At 45.0% G+C, this 14224-nt stretch overlaps 1 protein-coding gene across 3 annotated transcripts in view; it reads right to left on the bottom strand.

Annotated features, from left to right (window-relative positions):
* Positions 1–14224, bottom strand: part of TMTC1 (transmembrane O-mannosyltransferase targeting cadherins 1) — a 139460-nt gene that overhangs the window by 39511 nt on the left and 85725 nt on the right. For all 3 annotated transcript variants that reach the window (XM_084206779.1, XM_084206780.1, XM_084206778.1), the window contains 2 exons: positions 9261–9425; positions 1006–1119 (listed from right to left, as the gene is read on the bottom strand). In XM_084206779.1, coding sequence (XP_084062905.1) covers positions 1006–1119; positions 9261–9425 — 279 coding nt within the window. The remainder of the gene's footprint in view (positions 1–1005; positions 1120–9260; positions 9426–14224) is intronic.

The following is a 14224-nucleotide window of genomic DNA, read 5'->3' as shown; positions in this document are numbered from 1 at the left end:
GAGCTGAGCTCTGCCCTTGCTGTCCATCAGAGACACTCTTCACCTTGCCTGTCCTTCCCAAACATGCTTCTATTCCTGAAAACACTCTCTGTGCACTCCATGCTTGCCTTCCCTTGCCCCCATGCCATCCCCCAGCCCTTTTCCTTGCATTCATTCCCCAGAGGGGCTCGTCCTTCCTCCCAGGCCCCAAGAACCAGAGAGGAGAGGTTTGGGGATCTAGGGTGAGTTGCTTGATGCACTGAGCACTGCCTGGGGAGCAGCTGAGCTGCTTGAACAGCAGTGGGAGCAGCAGCAAGGGGAGGGAAGCTGCCGCCAGGGAGTGACCCCATCTGTGTGTGAAGGGAGGGCCCCCCACAAGTACCACAGGACGAGTCCCAAATTACAGCCCAGCCCTGGGGCCCTGATTTATCATTCATCTACAAGCAAGGTAATTCATCCTGCTGCCTCAGCTTCCCCCTGAGCAGAACCTCAGCAATGATATCTGCCCAGCTCCTGCACAGGAGCATTTTCAGGATCAATTAGTTTAGCATTCATGCAAAGCTCTGTGGACAGAAGCCTCAACACAAGTAGTAAGTACCATTACTGTTACTGCACTTCAGATGGCTACTGCACTGACATTTTCCAGGCATGCACCATTAACAATTTACAAAGATAAATGGGCCAGGAACCTGAAAATGCATTTAGGACAACTACCTCCTGCTTACCAGCATACGTTCAGCTGTGTAAATGACACCTCATCGCTCAACGTGTAGCTATGGTAACATTTCTATCTCATGCACTGAAGTGCACACACACACACACACATACACACACACGTGGAGCTGGAGGGAAGCCAGGCTACCTCATTTCATGACACACAAACACCGAGCCAGGGAACTTTCCCAGGCTCCCAAAGCCAAGCTGCTCCCCAGGAGCCAGGGATGAGGAGCAGCCAACTCGCCCCACGCCTGTCAGGAAGGAGAAGGGTTAACAGCAGGAGCCCCACCAGGCCCCTGAGGGACTTACTTGAGAGCAGTTTTGTAGTGGTAGATTGCTTCAACATTACGGCCCTGGTCTTTCAGAAAATTGGCATAGTTGTAGTGCACCTTGGCGTTGTGGGGCAGGGTTTTCACTCCTGAGCTGTGGAGAGGAACAGAAGCAGGACACGGTGAGCAGCCAGGTTACCCCACCCTCCCCTGGGTCCACCTTCTTCTCACAGTCCCTCCCTGGCAATCCCAGCACCTCGTCACCTCCTGTGCATTTGTGCCAGCACAGCTCATGTTGTAACTCCCAGCTTGTCCCCCGTGCCAAGTGCCCCAGGCAGACATAAATGTGTGGCAGCAATTCAACTCATCCTGGTCGCTGTCACTGCAGGCACTCCCAGCAGCAACACTGCCACGCTCCCTGTGGCCAGAGGCTGCTGTATTCTAAAATCTGAATTACTGAACTGAAAGACCAAAACCTAAATGGTTAATATTTAGAGGGAAAGCATGTAGTGCTTTCTAAAAACAGGGTCCCTGCTTAAACCTGAGTGTCATGAAACATCTTGGGAAAATCTTGATTGAAACCTGGCACTGCAGATACCAGAAAGAGGGTGTCTTTTCCATGTGCATCAGCCACTAGATGGAATGCATGGCATACTCCAAGTACCAGCACATGTGCACAGCTTAAGGCTGAGCAGAGTGTGCCCAGGAGGTGAGAGCTAATGGGGACTCTAACCCTTAGGTGGCAAAATAACACTCTGGCATTACAACACACGACTGAGGATATCTGGCTACACAGCCACCCCATCCCTCCCCTCTGTCTCCCCTGCCACGTGTAGACTGAACTCAACATTTGGAATTAATAATGAGGGCACAAAGACAAAAGCAAGCATATGCTTATTCACTTAATTGAGAGCACAGAAAGCAAGGTACACCTTGCACAGCCAGAGGAAATGCTGTTTCAAGGTTAAATGGAGAAAGAAATCACAGGAGCACGTACACTGTGGAAACATTTTCCCTGCAAGAATCCAGAGAAGTCAGTGCTCCGTTTAATGGGGGAATCCTTTCCAGCACATAAACAGGGGCTCTCTGAGGTAACGGGAAATAAGGATGGATGGATCTGTTCATGTAAAAGCAGACAAAGTGTTGTTTCTTGTTCACAAGCAGATTGCTGCCAGCTGCTCTCTTTTCTACTCCCAGCATCTCCAACCCTTCTACCTGAGGTAGGAAAAGCAAGGACTAGAAAATTCCCAGATCTTGCTGCTTTGCCTTGTGTGTCTCTCCCGTTTAACTTTGGTTAGCATGGAAGCTAATTGTAACGAGACAGGGTCACAGGCAGCCCCTGCTGTGGGGTGCACACCCTCTTCATGGGAAAAATGCACCCAGAGCTGCAGAAAGCCTTTGAGGGGGATTTCACTGCAGAACAGCACTGAGGAATTGCAGTGGCAATTATGGTATTCTTTTGGTAATCTGCAGCCAGTAGCATCCAGCATCACTAACATCACTAACACCTACTCGTGAGAGCTTCCAAAGCTTCGCCCACAACTGCCTTGCAGAGTTCAGCTCAACACAGCCATGGTTTGCCTTCTAAAATTAAAAGTACACCTTGCATTTGGCTTCCTAATCATCAGGTATTTCCAAATTACTTACTGGGAGCAGTACAGGAATAAGACATTTTGTGACTAATCGCTGAATTAAATCAGTTAATTGATGCTATTCTTAAGAGAATGATTTTCTATATTAGTTTTCACAAAGATATACTGCACCAGCAGCAAGTAATGTGTGACTGCTATGGCTGTGTTAATTTCCATTGGCCTTGGGAGCTATTAACTACACACTTACAACCTCTGGGCATTACTGGAATATTAATTCCTATACAGAGAGGGTTTCATTACATCAGCATCAGTGTTACAGGCACAGACATGGCACTCGAAACTGCTGCTCTCTCAGAGCTACGTGCAAGGAGCTGCTCTGCTACAGCCTCTGCTGAAACGGAGCAGACTGAGCTGACAGTGAGGAGCACATTACACATGCACCAGCACTTCACTTCTAATGAGATACACTTTTAACAGCAAGATACATACGTTTAAGTGTTTTAATTCTGGACTGTTTTCCTTTAAGTAGAATTTATCACTAATTCTGCTGGTCCCATTTATTAGAACATCACTAATAAAGCTTCTTGCATCTGTGTGCTCCTGCTGGTGGCAGGGGTGACAGAGGAAAGGCAGAAATGGGTTTGGGTTCTTAAGACGCTCTCTTCTGCATCACACTGACCTATTTATTCTCCTCACACGGGCAGGGAGGGGGAATGTTTCATTTTGCAAATGCACGTAGCAATGACTGAAGCTGCTTGGAGCCTCTGCACTGGGGGAGGCAGCAAACACGGCACTGGATGCAGAGGGGAATTTTCAGGAGAGTTTAGGAGTTAACACTCCTGCCAACTGGTTCCTGACCAGTCAAAAACGCTGTTTGCTCATTGACAGAGGAAACAATGATGTCCACAGTGAAAGCCAAGAAGGAAAGGGTGGAGTATAAATAACAAAGCAGAACACAATGTTTTTCCATTTCTGCTTCCCACAAGCTCTCAGTCTCTCACAATTTCAATATAATTTTCCAATGTGCTTTTCCAAACTCTCCTGTTTCCCTGTTCCCCAGCCTGTCACACACACGCCCTTCTGAAAACCTACGGCACCATTCTGGCTCCAGCCAGAAACGAGCCCACTGACACTGGACGTCACATCTCCAGAGGATTTCCTTCCCTTCTGATTTCCACGACAGCAGTAAGCAACAGAAATGGAATATAAACAATAGCCAAACCTTTTTACGTAACACTTCCTCCCCAGGGAAAAACAAAAAGCCTATTAGCCATAAATCAGGGAAATTAAATGCCACTGGTATTTTCCAGCCTCAAATACCAGCATCATCCAAATTCCACTTCAGCTGGAAAAAAGCCCTGTGATCCCCTCTCTAGTTTTCCTAAGTGTGTGTTCTGCTCTACAAGGTGACTGGGTGCAGGGCTGAGGCTTCATTGATTTTCTGTGATACCCATAAGAAAAGTGCTCAAGTTTAGAAGAACATGAGATGACTCCTGCCTCAGCAGGAACCCTGGGAAACCGATGGTGTCTCCTCTGCTTTGGGAATCATTATCATCAACAAAGATTCTCTACAACAAATTATTCTCTGCATGACACTAACAACCACCTCCCTTGGCCTCCTACCCTTGTACTGATTTCACAGATATCTGTGTCGGGCCATATTAAACTGTCCTATAGAAGATGCCCAAAATGCGACAGGACTTGCTCTTTTCAGGTCAGCCAGCGTTCAGAATTAACAAAATAACACAGCAGTAAATGCCACTTTGGGGCTGGAGCAGTTTTTGCAAATTCCTGAAGTCAGCAGACCTGGCTTGGGAAGGAGAGCTGCTGACTAAGAAAGCATCATTTCTGTACAGTTCCTTTGCTGGTTACAGCTGGGTTTCCAGGACTGTCGCAAACGCGGGCAGCGCCCGCGGACGCTTTCCAGGAGCAACAGGAAATGTGGTAGCTGGACAAGCCTGGAAAGGTCAGTACAGAGGATGCAGAGATCAGCCCACAGCTCTCCCCTCCCTCTCCCTGGCTTTGGACATTAATGCTGACCACAGTCTGAGTCTGACCTTCTGGCCTGTGCATTCACTCTGGAGGGCAGTTCCTTAAATAATTAACAAGTGAGGCCTCCCTGATCACCTGCCAACACAGTAAGACAAACTGCTTGGGGCTTCTGGAGATGTCTTGGAATAATATGCCTCAAATATCTCTCTATGTATTTGGCCACTTCTGATACTTGTGGTTTATTTGCTTCTCATTTAGTCCTTGCCCACGTGCTTGTGCGTGTATGTGGAGATGCATCATTTCCTCAGACAGCAGCAGCCTCCCCCACGCTGCAGGTTTCAGCCAACACCCATCAAGATTTCTGCACCCACAAAACTTGGTCCCTGGGCTGAAGACTGAGTGGCCACAGTGGCCCAGAGATGGCAACAGCGTCACACAATGTCAAAATGGTGTCATTTTTAAGAAAGGGATGGAATGGAGTACAAGCACAAAGCTAGGAGCACACTGAGTATACAACATCTCCTGGAACAGCATAGAAAAAGCATATTTAACAGAACAGGCCTGTTAAAACCAAGGGAATCAAGACAGATCAATCCTGCAGAAACAAGCAAACAGAGGCACAAAAAGTAGAGGTGAAAGGAAAAAAAACTGAGAGGCGGGAAGAAGTAGTAATTAATTAAAGCAGCAACTGGAGAAAGAAGAATGAGGAACTAGGATTGTGAGTAAAGATTCTCCCAGCACACACTTCTTAAAAAAAATTCCACACACACACAGAATACCAAGTAGGTTGATTATGTCTCCTTTCCCACATCTGTAGATTTGCTCTGTATCCTCCTCCTGTTCTGTCCATTAAAATTTATTGTTGTTTCACATACCTCCATCCACTTCTCCCTCCTCTCCTCATCAGCCTCCTCGTTCTTCCCCACAGGGGAGATCTCTCACTCCTGGAATGACATTATCTGCTTGCTATACTATTCTTCTTTTGCATTTCCTTCCCATCAACAAGGAGGGTCCTACCACATTACAGACTTGTGAGAAATGTGTTACACCTATCAAAGAAGATCTTAAAAGGACAACAAAAAGGCTAATAAGGGTCAGTGAAGACAGCTATGAGAAATGAAAACCATTCTTTAAAAAGGAACAGCTACAGAAGGAAAAAGGAAAAGAGCATAAACGTCAGCCAGTTAAACATAAACCATAATTAGGCAGACCAAAAGAGATATAAAGAAAAAATTGCTAAAGCTATCAAAGCTAATAATGGAATGCATCAGATAGAGGAAACCTGCCAAAGATCCCCTAAGGCAAATAGATGATGGAGGTCTCAAAGTAGTGCTTAAAGAAGAAAAGACCACAGCAGAAAAGCTAAATGGATTCTCTGCACCGGTGCTGCTACAGGGAAACTGAAGGAGCTGCCACACAGGAGCCTTTCCTCACAGGGCAAGACCCAAGCACTGTCTCTGAGTGAAGTGGCAGTAAAAGAGGCTTTAAAACAAATCAACACCCAGAACGGTTATGAATCCATTGGGCCTGGTAGAATGCATCCAGAGGAAATCAAACAGGCAGCTATTAGCTGCGGTAGGTAGCCTATAATTTAAATGAGACTGGCACCAGGGGAATGGAAGTTGATGAACGTGACTTCATTTGGCTCCAGGGAAGGGATCTTGAGGGGGTAACAGACCAGAAAGTGTGATTTTCACTTCAGGTAATTTGGGGAAAACCATAATAAATTGTAATTCTAGCACATTTCTGGATAACTGCAGTCCAACAAATAATTAGCCTTGCACACTGCAGAAAGAAGTTATTTGGGAAGCTCTGTTGGTGTTTTATAGACTCAACAGGTATGTACACGGTATTGAAACTATGGAAAGCCTTTATAAATACCCAAATATAGCCCAGTCAATCAAAATCACATACACCAGTGTTGAGCACTTAAATGCCCAAATGGGGTTTTTTATATAAAATCCCTCACTGAAGACTTCCAATTTCTTCAAGGCATCATGGAGTAAGAAAGGAAGATCCTCTCATGAATCAATACTGAGCTGAAAGCCAGCAAAGAGCATGGCTGTGTGAACAGTTTTTACAGCTAGAGAAGAGTACAAGCAGGGTTCCCAGCAGACATGCAATGGCACCTGAGCTACTTCAGGCGCTCACCAAGGATCTTGAAAGGGGAGCAAACAGGAGGGGACGCGTTTGCTGATGACACCAAGGTGAATCACACTGCAAGAATTAACTACACCTTGTTGCAGAAGGATCTCACAGTATTTCAGTACTGGGGAAAAAGATGGCACAAGAAACGAAGTGTTGGTACAGACACAAGCATCAGAGAGTGTGGACACACACACACACTCTAAATCTGCACACAGATTGATGGCTAAAAACTCGGTGTTTTCAGTCACAGAAGGTGTCATGGAATTTGCATTGAGAGTGCTGGGAAATTATCAGTCACTGCTTAGGAGAGGTCATAAAAGACAAGCAGAATATTATGAACTAGTAGAAGAAGAGAACAAAAACCAGAAAGCAGTTCTATGTTATTGCGCTGCAAAGGTGGTTCTGGCCCCTTTCTCAAAAGGGTGGATTATGATGGATGAGTATCAAAGCATCCAGAGAAGACTGACAAGAGGAATCAGAAATGCAGAACAGTTTCCATGTGAGGGGAGTACAAGACCAGCTGACTTCAGCATGAAAAGGAGGCAGCCTTAGGTGAGGGCATGGGGCTTCAAGGCATGGAAGTGCCTTTATCTAAGGGACAAGCTGATCACAACTCATTCAGTACACCAGAACTAGGGGACACCAAACCAGATAATCAGGCAGAAGGCTCACAGCACACAGAGGGAAATCTTAGTGTGCACACTCTGTAATTTAACGACAGAGCCCAGCACACAGGATGCTGTAGGAGCCAAAACTATAAATAGATTTGAAAGAGCAGTCAGAGACATTATGGAAGAAAAGTCCATCAGTGGCTGTTAAAAGCAAAAATAGCAAGTAACTCCTGACTCAGGAAGTCTTTAAACTGCAGATTACTGCAAGCTGGGAAAGAACTGGAGAGAAGCATTATTGTTGCTGGCCCTGTTCTTACAGTGCTTTTTTCAGCAGCTGCTGCTGATTGCTCTCAGGGGCAGGCCACAACATGAGGTGACCCAGCAGGAATTTAAGAGCCCTGCCATCCCCTCAAAAGCCTGGGGCAGACCTGTCTCCTGGTACTGTCCCCAAAAGTCCTGAGCTGAAGAGGAAACAGCTCAGGCTAATGCACTGAGCCCTCAATAATGCCCTGGGCTACCCCAAGTTCCTCCCTGGAGTAAAGGTGAGTTAGCTCCAGCTCAGGGCTGCACTGCAGCAGTGGCATGACCTTGGGAGTGGAACTGGCAGTAAACAGTCACCCTGCTTTGAATGGAGGCTGGAAGGACAAAATTCCATTTGTACCCAATTAAGCAGACATAACCTTATCCCTCTCTTCTGCCACAGACCCTGTAGCACTCCATATTGTCCCTAGAATGCTCCTTACTAGAAGGAAACATCCTCCTGTCACCTGCTACAGTTAAACATCATCATTCTTAAACCTGGCTGACCACAGCTGTGCACAGCACAACACCATATGATGCCTGCAGGTCTGCAAATGGAATTGTCATATTCCCACCTCCCCCTCAGTAAGAGAGTGGTCCAACTTGGAAACTCTTACTTTCCTCCAAGTGGCCACAGTGGACTGGAGGTGTGTCCCACGGGATTGCTGTGTGAGTCCAGGCCAGTCACCATTGCCTGAACACAGACAGTGTTTGAGGGAGCCAGCAGGGAGCTGAGCTTGGCTCAGAGTGTGCTGCTCACAGTGCCCAGGCTGTGGGTTTGATCCCATCCCTCTATGGCCATTCACTTCAGAGCTGGGCTCAATGGTCCTTGTGGGTCCCTTCCAACTCAGAATATTCCATCAATCCCACAGAGGGGAGAAACCCCAGTTCCAGATTTTTTAACAAACAGCCCCACTAAGCGAGCTCCAACCACTTCAGTAGTGTTCACTGAAGACCAAAGGGTACACATAAAAAACAATTTCATACTTTCAGTGCTGCATAAATTAAACTTTGCTCAGGCCAATAAGTTAGGAAATAAAGCTCAACCTGTGTGCAGATCACCTGCGTTTCTGCAATTACTTCACAATTAGACAACTGCTGAAAGCAGCTGGAGGCAAATGCAATACATTTTCTAGCAAAACACAAAATGAAACAGTCTGTTTCAATGCAAGAAAATACATAAATGAGGTTGTTAACAGAGCTGTTTGGCAAAGAGTAATCAAATAAAATGAAATATGGTACATTAAGTTTGGCACTTTGTGGCATTTTATTTTTGTCATTAGAACATTGCTAAAGAAATTTCAGTATATTCAGTAGCGTTACTATGGCATTCTCGAGTGCTGAAAAAAACTTTTGCTGTCTTTAGAAACAAAAGCGTAATGCTATCAATAAATCTACAGAATCAGTTATTTAAAAACAGCATGTCTTAAAAATGTGATTGTCAGAACCAAAGTTTGTCCATCAGCATGTAAACTGCTGACACCCGTTTTTGCACAGTTATCACACAACAGAAAGTGCTATTTTATCATAATAAAAATGTTAATTAGATCAATGCATCAATAGCACAACTTTTTCTAAAGAAAACTATTCCATGCAACAAACCTACTTTAAACAAGATAAAAATGCAAGTATTCTCCTGTGGTCACTCCTACCTGAAAAGGGATTCTCGTGACAGCCAGATTTCATTCTGTTTCACGGTCTTCCAAGAGAAGAGAAGCAGCAGCAAAGCAAAGAGGGTTGGAACAGTAATTCTCCATTTATTTAGCCACGTAGACAGCTTTTTTAGACCGTGGACAAAAAGGATGCAGTACCCCATACTGTGGGGAGAAAAAAAAAAAAAGGAAAGGCAAAATGTACCTAAAGTTATATTTCAAGTGTCTGGTTTATATGCAAGACCATCCACTATTGCATTTATTATACAATTACAGGGAATTTTTGGACTAATGATATTTTCTGGGCTAACAAACTTCAATTCAACAGCAGTTTTCCTCAAGTCACTACACAATTTCCAAATTAATCTAAATGATAGACCCGGATGCCAAAAGTACAGTCACATACATAATATAACCCAGCATAATGGTAGCTTACACCAGCCACAGAAGGCAGCTGCTTTTCTGAACAGCAAGCTAGGAAAGCACCATGTAATAACAGTAATACTGAGCACTACTGGAGCAGTGTGGAAATGACAGGCATTTTAACAGGGGGAAGTCTCCAAACAATCCCAGTGGTGGATGCTATTAATTCCAGTTTACAAATTGTGAAGCTGGGGCAGGAGAGCGAGTGCTGTAGTCAATGCTGCTGCAGGAGCAGGTGACAGAGACCAGCAAAAGGCAGAAGTGCCTCTCTGGGTCTTGCACTTTGACATCAAGGCCAGCCTGTCCCTTGCAGTGCCCAGCCCAGAAGAGCTAAGATGTGCTGGCAGATCTTCCTTGCTGCCCTCCCATGAGCTGACACACAGTCATCTCCAGCCCCCAGCACTTCCACGGCTTTTCATAACTACTGTGGCATTTTCACAAGCCAAATTTGGACTGAAGTCTTACTCCTGAATAAATTTACATCAATTCAGTAATTATTTACCTTAATTCAAGGGTTATGTTAATTCCTCCAATGATGTCCCTCTGAGTTGGAAATTCAGCGCTTTTGCTTGCTGTACTTTGTAATCGCTAATTCTACTTGTAATTTTTTACAAGGGATTTAAATTTCTATTGCTCAACAAATTTCATTAGCTTATCTAGAACTCTTCAGGTTACTCAACAGCTGATTTAATGTTAGACTTAAAGCCTCTCTTAGTCCAGGCAGCTCTCCCTGATGAAATAAGGGAGCAGAAGGCTCTCAAATGACACTTGCGGTCAATCACTGAACAGGGACAAAAGCATAGCCCTTCCCAAACACTGGCACTCCTTGAACCCCAGCTGAATCCACATTTAAAAGCAGGCAGGCTGGAGTTAGAGAGATCATTGCAGCTCCCCACACTCTGGCCAGACCTTTACAAGCTTTCCTGGTCGGTACAGAGATGTTGGAGCAACTTCCCGGTGAGAATGCTACGAGGTAAGAAAAACCAGGAACAAAATTCCCCTGTCAGAGGTGACCTTGCAGGCAAGCATGAAATATGATGAAAGTCAAGAGATCAGAAAAAGGAAAATGTTCCATATTTGAGGAGCTCTGTGTGTGCTTCTTGGCATGGTTTCTTTGCCCTGCTGGAGAGCTGGAAACATTGCTATTGCTTAGGATTCCCAAGGATGGAGAAGGACAAGAATTCTTCCTGTCATTGAGGAAAAACCTGCCTTGGCTGCATGCACTGATTAGCACCACTGCATTGTCTCTGGCACAGTACAGATGCCTTACAGAACACTGAGAGAAGTAAAAACATATGGGGCAAATCCAGAGACAGCATCAGATCTGCTGATCATTCAGAACTCCTTCACTGCTGTTTTTGAGTTCTACCATTCTTCAGAAGTGGTTACCTGATATTTATTTACTTTGCTGTAACATGTTTCTTGTTGTACTTGGGCTGTTTTTTCATTAACTCTTTTGCACATATATATTTATTGCACCTACATTAACTGCAACCAATACTTTGAACTATAGAGATGTTGATGCCAAACAATTCAGCCTTTACAGTTATTGAACCCTACTTTAAAACCTCTGAAAAGCTAATCTCAGTAATAATCCCTCCCTTTCCAACAAGAAATGCCTCAAAAGCCTGCAGACGGTTTTCACTCTGCTATTTTGCCTTGCCTCAATTTTATCCTTCCCTTGGAATTAATTATCTGAAATAAATATTATTCAATTGCTTTAGCACAAGGCATTTTCAAAGTAATTTCCGTATACCTTCATGTATTCAAGAACAGACTCTTCCTACAGAAACAAAAATGCAAAAGTCAATGTCTTGGTATTTATGTCAAATCCTGTCCCAGCTGTTGGGAATTTCTGCCTTAGCAGCAGTACTCAGTCTGAGGCACAGTCAGCATCACATTACACCTCCTCCAGATCCCCTGATCTGCTCTAAACAAAACAGAGTATCCACACCAATGCATTAAAGCATCTGTCCAAAAAACATAATTATATTACTATTGTTTCCTAGTTCCAAAGCCACATAATCTGTCATGCCTTACTTCACTGGTTTCACACTAGATCCAACAGTCCCAGCACAGAAATTACCTTTATCACAGTGACCATGACGTTTTGAACCAGTGAAGCACCAGACTTGTGAAGATGGAGCTGCTGCAGCTGCAACCTGCCCTGATGGTCACTGGACCTGGAGAGCCCCTCCACCCACCCCAGGTTCATCCCTCTTCCCTTGATCCCGACCTCCCCAGGCTTCAGAGGAGCCCTTTGAAGCGGCTCTGACTTTTATCCAGCCAGCAGCAGCCCAAGCAGTTGTACCCTGGTGCAGGTGAGGCTGCACTCGAATGATGAAGGTAACTTGCCAGGTAATGCCTCCTCTGTGGTTAATTCTGCTGTGACCCTGCCACTGCCTACAAACACAGAGAACATTTCAAACAGATTTGCTTTTCTCCTCAGAGTGATGGGGGACTTGACTCCATATCAAATCTTACCACTGGCCTGCCAGGAAATCAGGTTTTACTCACACACACAGGGAATAAAAAAGAAAACTAATCAAAAGGACCTTTCATCAAAGACTTGTTTGCTGCTTGAAAAACTTACCCTTAAGTACTACATTCCAGACATCTGTGTAGCTAACTGCATAGTATTGAGGCTGCAGGGTTTTGGGGTTGGGGGTTGTTTGGTTTCTTAGTTAACTCTAAGGGCATTTCCTAGGGAGGGAACCATTTCTCCTGAAGAGCTTTTCCCTCAGCCTCGCCACACAAGCACTTTTCTGAAATACTCTGTAGCAAAACCAAAACAATAAGAAACAAGCAAAATCCCCAAACCACTTTCCTAAATCCATTTTCCACTGGATTATTGTAAAACTGCTAGGCTTTATTTCTTTCTTTCTTTTTCTTTTTTTTTTTTTTGGCTTTTGTAGAATAAGCAACAGCCTGCTACAGCAGTGAGAAGTCCATGCCACCTTGGTCCCTGGGGTCCTGAGAAACAGCCCACCAAGTTCACATGGCAGTAGATTTCATGTGGGCTCACAGTGAGCATGCATTACAGGAGAACCTGTAACTTCAGGAATGCCACAGTGCAGCAGAAAAGCTGAGCAAATAGACAAACAAGCCAATGGTTTCATGACTCCTCACCCTTTCAGACTCCTGCAGTATTAAAGTGGCACTTTAGGCATGCCCTAAATCACAGCTAGGGCTGAGGGCCAGGCAGCCCAGCAGGGAAACCCTCTGTGCTATAGCCATGAGATTCTGGCAGACTGCACACAGGGAGCTGGGCAATGACACATTTTTGTCTGTCATTTCTGTGGTTTGCTAATATTGTTCCACCTGTAAGGAAGCAAAGTGATAGGAGGCACAAGCAGATGGGAATGCAGTGGCATACAGACCTTATTTCCCAGGGTGCTCTATATGTACTGCCCTATTAAAGCTAGAGCCAGAACAGCATATATTTAATATTTGCAAACACTTCTTGGGTAATTAGATTGCAAATTCAACCTTTCCTTTGGCCATTACTGCTCCCTTCCCAAGGCAAGGCTGTTCCTGATGCTTGCACACAGCTCTGCTCTCCGTGGATCAGGTTTATCCCTTTTTAGTAAAAGTCAGGAACAGTTTCACTGCATTTGGCTCTTGTGGTGATGGCATTCCATCAAAGCCACATGTGCCACAGCCCTGGATTATCAGGATGCTCTGCTATAGCAATCTGCCTGCAGCAGAAACCATTCCACCTCCTTCAGAAAATGGCTGGAGACCTGCTGCTGTGGAAAACTCCTGAAGAGCAAGGCATGTTCTAGTCATGCTTTCTGCTGCATTTTCCAAGTTGTGGCTCTGCACAGTGCACGGTCAGAGCAGGCTGAGAACTGAAGTTCTGAGAGACCCAGCCTGGACACCAGCAGCTGCATCCAACTCACCCAGGTAAGGCTGTAAAAAGGAGTTTAAAAAGGGTGGGAGAAACTATGCAGAAAAGATGCTTTCCTCACACTTTTTAATGGTAATTTTGTGGATCTCAAATCTTGTGAACTAACTGCTTAGGGTTTTTTAAAAACTGATTTAATCTCAACTACACAAATGTAAACTTGGAGTAAATCCACTGATTTCATCAAAGCAGTTACTCCAGATTTCATAGCTCAGCCTAGATAACAATCCAGATGCATCCATGCATACACATCAGTTTGGGAAAGAGTTGCCTATAAGCAGCCTGTGGAAGCATGGAAGAAACACTGCCATGTTCAGGGGCTGCTAATGCAACAAAAGGGATTATATCCAAAGCATACTGAGACCAGAAAATGCACTTGGCTTCAACATTTCACCCAGGAGGCTCTTTCTGGGCTGCAAAACTCCTTCTAGATTTCCAGCACTTATTTAAGATGACTCCCTTACCCTCCATAAAAATCAACCCTCTCTTCCAAGCTGCTCCGAGGCAAGTTTAACCCTTGTGCTCTTGACTAAATGCACGCTGCTCTGCTGCTGCCCTCCAGAAAGACTCTACTGCCAGCTCCAAATGCTGAACACAAACATTCGGATTCTCTCACTTTTGGAGCTCCCCACAA

This window comes from Fringilla coelebs (genome assembly GCF_963513975.1).
Source record: "Fringilla coelebs genome assembly, chromosome: 5".
Lineage (NCBI taxonomy): Eukaryota > Metazoa > Chordata > Aves > Passeriformes > Fringillidae > Fringilla > Fringilla coelebs.
Note: the sequence above shows the minus strand (reverse complement) of the source record. Positions and strands in the feature narration are given on the sequence as shown.